Here is a 9,919-nt window from a genome sequence, read left to right as displayed (position 1 = left end):
CCAGGATTGGACTCGCCCCGCGAGAACACGTCACCGGGACGCGCCCTGATTGGCCTCCCGCGCGGCGGCCCCCGGTCACCCTCTCCACCCGAGCTCTCGCCCGCTGAGCGCTTCCTCGCCGCGAGAGAGGCTCAGAGGCTCGCAACGAGGTGGTTACATGAGACCTTTGTTCTCGCGACTCCTCGTTATCGCGCTTTCCGGACCGCTACTCGGTTAGCCCTAGCGCAGCGGGCGCGCGTACTCGATCGGTCTTGCGGCGAGCCTTGGCCCGTAAGCGCCGTGACTGTAGCACTGAGCCGTACCTTGGGTGAATAAACCCGTGTTTGTTGGCGATCTGAATCCGGAGCCTTCTCTGCGCCGTGTCGGAGAGTCGACGAACCCTGCCGTAGCGCCTTTGTGCGTTGCGGAGTGGAGGAGCGTCGTGCCCTTTCCTGACCGTCGCTCGTAGGGTAAGCCTTGTGCAAACCCATCTCCACAGGACAGATCTATCTGTGACGATCCTCTTCAGTGATATGATCGCCTTGGCTTTATCTTGAAAGCGATCTGCGCCGCTTATGGTTTGCGTTGAAGCGAGAGGCAGCACGAAGGTCAATTTTCTCGCTGCTGCTGCCGCGCTTCCTCACTCCAGCATTTTGACAGCGAGCTTCCGCGGTCATCGAGTAAGATGTGTACATGTTTGCTGGTGCGCGCATGGCACTATGCTTGTTAATTTAGTTAGTAAGCGAATGTCTGCAAGTTTATATGGCTGATAAAACTACTATCCTTACTTCGTATAGCTGTCTACAAATTCGCCATTGCAATCGATACTTCGCCTTTCAGGTGAAACTGCAACTATTTTTTATTCATCGCAACTTCAGTGCATTGGGAGCAAATCTTTGTTTTTCCAAATGAGAGAAAGTTGTATTCCTGTATGAAAGCATGAAGTGCACAGTACTGTAACTGACTTTTTTTTTTCGTCACGGAAAACGGGTGCGCGTTACCATCGAGGGCACGTTAGAAACGCGTAAATAAGGTATATTTCATTATCGAAGTCATGCTGCCTGCTCATTCACCTTAACTTTCCTCAGACGACGCACTGCCAGAAAAGTCCACCTAGAGGTGTTCATTTGCGCCATCCAGAGCGTTTGATACTCCAAATACAACTTTCTCTCATTTGGAAAAACAAAGATTTGCTCCCAATGCACTGAAGTTGCGATGAATAAAAAATAGTTGCAGTTTCACCTGAAAGGCGAAGTATCGATTGCAATGGCGAATTTGTAGGCGTGCACGACAAGTGCACCAACATGTGCCTGCACTGCCATAATTGGAATGGTGTGCAGTGAACCAAGAATGATTTAACAATCAAAGGCACACCAATATTCAAAATTCTATTTTATTCCATGGGTGCAAGCACTGTTACATGCCCCACGGCAATGCATACAAATGGCATCTGCTTTAGACGAACACAATGCAGCATCTGCACTGTTTTCATGCAGTAGCACAACTAGTAGCCAAAGAAAACTGCACTTTATGAGACCACCAGTGCCCTCAAGGAATTTAATAGGTAGCGATTGGGTTGTCAGAATTTTCCGAGAGTACTTTGGTGCTCATTGCAAGGCCACGTGGGAGTCTCTACATCAATCAAGAAGCTGAGGGCTCATAGCTGCTTGCCGTATTTATGGAAGAGAGTGACTGGAGAGTGGGTTTTCTTTACCATTGCCAAAAGAGAATGACAAACAGAATGCAGCTTACATTTGTCATGAGAATTAGCACACATGTGTTTTTACAGACATCTGCGTGGCAATTGCAGTTAGTTTCAACCAACTAATCAGCTCAGTTACAGCTAAAAACACCACTCAAAACCGCACCCTCCCCTATCCCTCCAAGAGGCCCTGAATATTGAAAACAAAGGCAGTTATCTGGATGGAATTTTTTTTTAGAGCAGGCTTTTGTCTCAGACAAGGAGACAAAAAAAAAAAAAATGTACACGCACCTTCCTTCATCAGCCTTGCCATCTGGATTGTGCAGCTGGAGGGCGTGCGTCATGTAGCTGGGTGCCCACCAGGCCAGGGCACCCGTGGCAAACGTGACACACGTGAAGCCCAGCGTGGACCAGATGTACGAGCGGCTGTGATTGGGAATGGCAGAGTTCGCATAGAACATTCGACTCAAAATTCAAGGTCAATTCAAGTGTATTTTGTGAATGTCATAGGCCAAACTTCAAGGAGCGGTTTTTCATGGTTGACTTTCCCCTTGTAGTAATGTCGGTCACCTTCGGGCATGATGGTTACTATAGTGCCCAGATTTGGCCAGAGATACTGATCATGTTAAAGCCAAATGGCTAAAACTTACTTTCCTCGATGCGTTTTTAAAGCCTGGGGCTTGAAAATCAAGCCATGTTGGCTGCAGTGAGAACCAACTAGCAAAGCAACAAAACATTGGCATCACTTGGTCACTATATCTGGCTTTGTCTAGCTGATCTGGCTTTGACCGCACAGGATTTGCTGCTTATGAAAAGTACAGATACACTGAACTTGGCTGTCAATGCACAGAAAAACTACAGAATGCTAACTTGGATTGGGTTCAGGAGAGGGGGGGTTCTACAGATGAATTTTTTTTTCGTCGCCTCTCTGTTCACGTCTCAAATAGGCTTGCAAGCAGCAAGGTCAGGCTGTGTATCTCTTATCCACGAAGGACCTCATCAGTGGTGCACTTGTGTGCGCAACCGGTGACAAGGACAAAGCAAGGGCTGGTCATTCCCCAGAGAACGACAAGTCATCAGTCTTTCAACAAAGAAAATGTGCAGTTGCTTCAGACAGCGTTTTCCATGCTTGTTGATTGTCCCTTCAATAAAGCATTTCTCTCTCTCTCTCTGCTACCGTAATTGTGATGTGCCTGTCATGGGCACACACGCCTGCGAGAAGCAGAGACGCAGATGATCTTGTGTGTTCACTTCAAGAACGCCTCAACACCAGCTGTGAATAAATTTAAGGCCCCAAAAATTTCTGGAATCTTGAAATGAGCCCTCCTAATTGCCCACTAGCCAGCGTGTTCCCTGCATGGGAGGGGAAATGTTCGAGTAAATTGCCCGAATATTCACTATTGTAAGTACTGTAATTATTGTAAATAGGCCCTCTGTACTTTTTTGCTCCCCACTCTGTGCTTTCCCAATTCTGTTACCTCTTCATTGCACCATACCCCTTGCTGACCAATGTTCAGGTGTCAGCCATCGCCAGTGCGGCCAGCAAAATTATCTTTCTTCCAACAAGCACAAATGTAGCTGCTTTTTCCACAGTCAGGCACGAGCGAAGCAGACGTGTAGTAAGCCGCGCCATTTGCCTATTTGTTGTCATTGCGACAGGAAAGACATTCTGAGCGTGTACATGGGAGACAGGATCAACCCCATGACAACCGCTCCTTTCCTTCAGACCACCCCCACTAGCCCTCGACTTGCTTTCACTTTCAAGCTATTCCTCTCACCGATGTCACTCTTTCTCAGCCTGCCTCCCGAAACTTTCTGATCCGCGGAAAAGGGGGGGAAGGGGGGATTCATTACAAAATTGGGGGGGAAGAGTGGGGGTTCGACATCCCACACCACCCCTGGCTACGCCAATGCACGCAGCCACTGGTATAAAAAACAATAGCCAAGAAACTCGATTACTTTGATACCTTGTTACCTAGTTCTATGCCAAAGGGATTGTGTTGCGTACTAGCCATCTTTTGCTTTGCACTTATGTGCACTCTTTTTTTTTTTCCTCAGCATCCAAAACTTATGGTCTGCGTTTTTATTAGCCTTCTTTTTTCAACTAACTTCGGTGCATGGGCTGTGCCAGAAAAGTGATGCTTGTCATTTGGCGACAAATGAAAGCACAAACAACAAAGGCGAGCTCACTTGGCAATCAGGGAAAACAGGTCGTCCTTGAGCGTAGAAGGACCCATGGTGGTGGCCCCTTCACTGGCACCTCGCAGAGGCTCACGCAAGACAAACAACACCAGCAGCACTGCCACCGCACCAAGTACGGGAGTCACCTGTAACGAGTATGGAGGGTATGAGGGAGGCATCACATGCAAATCTGCATTAGATTATGCAGCCTCAAGGCCACATATTCGGCATAGCACTTCTCGAGTCTGAAGAATACCTGACAAATGCACACAGGCAGAAATCAACAGAATATGCCAGTTTATGCCCATAATAAACAGGAGAGAAAACGGACTGATCAACAGATCGCCATAAGGCGATGTCAATGATGAAAGAAATATTTACGAGTGGCAAGTGCTCGAAACATCAGCGAGAACACACTCAAGCAATATCAGAAATATGGCAGAGTACTTATGTAGACAGGCTCATGCTAACATGGCTTTTTTTGTGGTACTTTTATTGCGATACCAAATGGATGGCTGTGCCCCTGCCAGGCCGCTGCCGTCAACAATCCACATGTATGACTTACAAGGTTCTTGTACACTGCCCATGTCCGCCCTCACACAGCAGTCTAACCTCGATATAACGAGCACAGATATAATGAAGTAAATAAAAGTCGTCCCACAGCTATTACAGTGTAACATATATATGCTTATAATGAATATCAGATATCACAAAGCTATTTCTGTGTCAGGTGTGACTTCATTAAAACAAGGTTTGACTGTAGAGATTTATTTGAGAACCAACTGCTCTCTCTGCCACACTTGATGCTGATCCTACCTGCTTTCTGTCTGCTAATGACAAATGCTAATGACACCTCCCAATGTGCCTTGCTTATTTTTTCCTTTTTTTACAGAAGGTAAAGACACACAACATGCTACGTCCCTCACTGCACAACACTGTGGTGATCAAAGACATGATGAAGCAGAAACAAGGTAACGACACTGCTTTCTTACAAAGTGATCCAGGTGCTGTATCTAAATTGTGCAAAATATATCCCATGGAAGGGAACTCTAACAAGTACAAAATTCTGTGCTTAATGTGAACTGCCACTGCCTCTCCTTGTTAACCTCTCATTAAGACAGTTCTGAAATTTGATTCTTCTTACCACCACCTTGACATTCACATAACCTCAGATTTCAGCTGGACATTTACACATTACCAGTACAGTTAACAATGCTAACCGCATGCTAAGGCATTTCGTCGTAACTTCTCTTCTGCTCCTTCTTCTCTCAAGTTACTGCTCTACAAAACTCTTGTTAGAATTAAACTCGTATACAGATTTTCAGAATGAGATGCATTTTCCTGTAAACTTGTTACTACAATTAAACTTGATGATCAGAGCAACACCTCAACATTTATTAACAATAACCTCACAGCTAGTGCCACATCCATGAAAAGTGGCCCTGAATTGCCCTCATTTGCATTCTGCTGCAAACAATGCAGGCATTTTTTATTTTACAATATGTATTATATCCTGTTATTATTATTATATTTTATTATATAGCCTTGACCTAATTTCCTCACCCTCTTAGATGTTTTCTTGCATTGATCATTGCTATATAGTTGGTATTAACATATGTCATACAATAGCATGCCTGCACTCATTCGTCCAATAGCTTTCGGAGGAATTACCTCTTGGATCAATCGCTTCTGACTTTTTGTTTTTGTGAATTATTAGCTAACATTATATAACCAGAAATGTTTCCTTATTACTGTATTTCTCAATTCTACCGCTCTCCTCTGTAATGCCTTCGAGCCTGAAGGGTACTCATAAATATAATGAAGAGGTGACAGAATTTAAGCAACACTGGCTGCTTTTTGCGTTATTGCTGATGTTCATCAGCATGTAGGATAGTCCATGTAGGAAAAGCCCTGTCCTTTCATGCATTCTGTACACATCATACACAAACTGCAAAGTTATTTGAAGGTTCCCAGACAGACCAGCTTGATATCAGGGAAACAAAAATTGATGCACAAGAGACCTTCAATCACAAGAGTTGGTCTCACCACACGTGTTTCTTTATCAACACTGTTACTGAACGAAAGAAATGAGAATAAAAGTAAATGGAAGCTGCTCTGCATGACTACGACAGTGGAGTCAAAACAAACATTTCCTGTGCAACTAGTTAGTTCCAGTTGTCCTTTTCAGTTCTGGTTGTCCGGTTGCATGACACAGGCCATCACATCACGAGAGCTAACTTCAGTGCCTGTCAGAAAAAGCAGTTAAATCAGTTTCTAGAGTGGCATACTCTTTGTTTTTTTACGTGATCACAGCCCATTTTAATAATACATTGAACTGTTCCTTCAAGTCATGCTTTATTTACTGCATGCTGCCAATTTCGAAAATTAACATTCAAAGCGTTAGTCTCTTCTGCATTCGTCTTATGGGCGATACCAAAAATTTAGGGTAAAGTTTAAATATCACACCAGATGTAGCGCCAAATATTTTGGATTCCTCTGCTCTGTTCCTAGAATGCATTCAGCTGCTGCCCGCTGTAAAGAGAGCTGTGATATGCCACAACATCGATATCAGTCAAGTCGAGAGAAATCACCTCCAATTTTTTAAGCAGCAAGAATGTAGAAGGCATGCAGCACTTTCACTTTCAGAAAAGAGCCCAGAATAACATCTAGACATCCAGAGTTGCTTACCCTGAGGGCCCAGTACCATCCATGCAGCGCCTCTGCCACAGATGCACCAACAATGTAGCCGAGACCACTGCACAGAAAACACAGTCAGCCGGATGCAACAGAGAAGGCACACATCTTTCGCATAGTTGTGGTATTATTTCTGTATCAATGTGAAGAGCAAATGTGAGAGCAGCAAAGTGTGCAACGGGCCCTTCACACTCAGACTAGTACAACTGCATGCATCTGCACATTTCCTAGTCCCGATATTCCCCCCTTCAATTCACTTTTCAACAGTTTCTTATCCTGTGACAGTGCAGTAGGGGCTTCAGAACAAATTGCATGGCTCTATATTTGTGTGGCACCACTTCTCTCTGCATGGTGTCATCAATGAACTCGCGAGGATGCATCCGTTTATACATGCACATTTATATGAGCCGTACGCGGACCTCAGACAGACTGCAAATTCAGATGCAGAGCAATTTCTGCATTATACTTGCATTCCCACAGGGCACGGTGCTTGACTTGTGGCTGTGAAAGTCCATCGGAAAGACCATTCATTCACACCTTTCTGTCCACATCATCACCAGTCATAGCCTTCTTTCTCTAGCCTTTCCTTTATCATTGCATCATCGTGACTGCATCATTTACCGGGAAATTAATAGCTTTGACAACCACCTGTCCTTGAATACATCGCTTTAGTGGTGCGAGAAGTCGCAAACTTCAGTTAATGTGAAAAAATCCGTAGAAATTACTGTGACCAGGAAATAACAACATTCACAATTTGCACAAGCAATTAACGGTACAGCCTCAACTAAAGTATATGAGCAGAAATACCTAGATACCAAATACCTAATACACACAAATACCTAACAGCAAGCAGATCTTAATGGGGGAAGTGGGTTCTAGAAAAAAATATTGTTCGTCAAGATGGTGCTGAAAAGATGTACTGATATGTAATGACGTGTGCTTATTTCAAATATGAGGTGCCTTTTTATCTCCTCTGGTTCTAATTTTATGCAAGTGTCCTTTAAATATTTTCTGCAAAGATTTGCATAATATCTTGTGTTTAGATTTTGCTTAATGGGGCCAACAATGGCTTCTGTATCATTAAGGAATGCCGCAAGGCCAACCTTATTGCTTTGCCATACCTAGAACACGAGCTGCGAGACTTCAATGTTAAGCACGAGAAAAACACTCTTTCGAGTTTCAACTTAAAAACCTCGCAACTCATGCTCTAGGTAAGGCAGAGCAATAAGGTTGGTCTTACCGCATTCCTCAAATGATACAGAAGCCACTGATACCCTATTTAGCAAAATCTAAGCATAAGATATTATACAAATCTTTGCAGACAATATTTAAAGGACACTTGCATAAAATTAGAACCAGAGGAGATAAACCAAAAAGCACCTCAAATTTGAAATACGCCCATCAAGTTACATATATGTACAAGTTTCCAGCACCATAGCTCGACCAATAAATATTTAAACAATTTGTGTTTGAAGATACATATCTTCCCTTAAATGGGATTTGCATATTAGCAACATTTTTGTGGCAGTAATACGTAAGCTTTTTTCTTCAAAGAAGTCTAAGGCTAGCAACTATGCCTATCAAGGTACTAACCTACAAAACATTTGTAAGAAATGTGATTTCGTTCCCTCATACTTTAACTAACACAACAAAACTAGAAGGAGTACAAAGAAAATCCATCAAATTTAAACACAACAAGCTCAGCTGCACTGATTCACTCCCATAGGCCTCCCAGCTGCTTCCGGTCTAAGGACGCTATCTGAGATAGCGAAAGAAGCTCACCTAAAGGTCTTATTTCAACTGCTACATAATAACCATAAAATAGATACGTCTAAATATATCACGCTTTCTGAATCTCATACATCATGCAGTGAGCATCAGCAGACGTTAACGGAGTATTCTTTCAACATTTGAGGCTTCTAAACATTCATTCTTTCCACTCGCAATCTGTAGCGGAAACAGCTTCACCCATTCATCATAAATATTGACTTATTTTCAGCCTTCACTGTCATTGTTGTATATCCTCCATTTTGAAGCCAAAGCATCCCCGCGCGGGGGGCCGCCAACGATGTGGCGAGGAGGAGTCCCCCACCTAAAACGACACTGCTGAGGTCACTTAGGCAGAAGCGCCGGACACTTGACACACATAAACTGTGTGCAAATTGCTGGCGAGCGTGTTCTAAGAACAGCGACAGGCAGTGCGGTGGTGCCCTTCAGGTTTGGAGCGGGTTGCTTGCACGTGCGGGGTGCAAGAAAGCCTGTTTGGCACAATGAAATTGTGATTTTTCCCTTTCTCTCTACTCTCTCTCTTTTCCCTACCTTCTAGTCAGAATAAATCAGTCTTCTTGATGCGTTCAAAACGAACGGACGTCTGTCCTTTTTCCATAAGTTAAATAGTATTCGTATCTCATTCTACAACAGTCATAATGGAAGCTGAAATAGGAGACTAGAACTGTTGTATGCATACGTCATGGCCGCACTGAACCACTGTACGTAGCATTCCTGTGTCAATGCTTCATCTATTTATTCATACTGAACAATACATTTCTCAGTTTTTATTGTTTGAATTTCTCTTAATTACTAATTTATTCATTTATTTATTTTTACTTTTATAGTTTGTGCAATGTGGACCGGCGGTGTTCAGTTTGCAGCCATGGCTGTGCCGAATCAGTGCATCCCTTTGTAGTATTCATTGCGTTCCCGTGACACTGCTATCCCCTATTCTTTTTATACAGTTCTTCTCATTCGATCTTTATTGTTTCATTTTTGCCCTTTTGCTGATTTGTGTCACGTCAAGTTGAAGTGTATATTACGGCATGAAAACACTGCCTCCTGCCCTTGTAAATGCAATTGTGCAGCACTAAAATGGATTCACCTAACAATGTGCTGTCCTTTAATTATGTATCCAACGTTTATCAGTTGTAACGCTTGACCATTGCTAACTAAGCATTTCAAGTATTTTTTTCTTTTTATGATTTGCTAATTGGATGTGATCTGATTTATGTTAGCCTGCTTTGTGACACATGCTTTGCTTTTCCATATCATTTTAAGCCCACCTGGCTTTAGTAAGTGCAATGTAATAGCACCAAAATATTCTCATGCAAAAGTGTGCTGTCTTTATTTATGTAACCAATGTTTGCTTCTTGCACCATTTCTCCATTAACAACCATTGAAAGTTTTTTTTTTTTTTTTGCCTGCTTTTTGTCCAGTAGACTTGATTTGACTGTGTGTTACCTCTCTGTGACACATCTCTTCGGCTTTTATTTTATTGTATGCCCACCTGCTGTGCTCTCAATTGAAAGCAGCAGTATTAAAAATAAATACACAAACACCACTGCAGAGGAGCTAAAGTAGAGTGGTCAA

General features: G+C 43.2%; 1 protein-coding gene across 1 annotated transcript in view; it reads right to left on the bottom strand.

The window, feature by feature from the left end:
- Nucleotides 1-1,031: 1,031 nt before the first annotated feature.
- LOC119440057 (protein spinster-like) overlaps nucleotides 1,032-9,919 on the bottom strand; it is a 48,548-nt gene continuing 39,660 nt past the window's right edge. The window contains exons 5-8 of the mRNA XM_037705002.2: nucleotides 6,551-6,617; nucleotides 3,872-4,008; nucleotides 1,973-2,107; nucleotides 1,032-1,092 (exon numbers count right to left, since the gene is read on the bottom strand). Coding sequence (XP_037560930.2) covers nucleotides 1,032-1,092; nucleotides 1,973-2,107; nucleotides 3,872-4,008; nucleotides 6,551-6,617 — 400 coding nt within the window. The remainder of the gene's footprint in view (nucleotides 1,093-1,972; nucleotides 2,108-3,871; nucleotides 4,009-6,550; nucleotides 6,618-9,919) is intronic.

Source organism: Dermacentor silvarum, chromosome 2 (genome assembly GCF_013339745.2).
Source record: "Dermacentor silvarum isolate Dsil-2018 chromosome 2, BIME_Dsil_1.4, whole genome shotgun sequence".
Lineage (NCBI taxonomy): Eukaryota > Metazoa > Arthropoda > Arachnida > Ixodida > Ixodidae > Dermacentor > Dermacentor silvarum.
The sequence above is the reverse complement of the archived record's forward strand: the minus strand, read 5'-3'. Positions and strand labels throughout refer to the sequence as shown.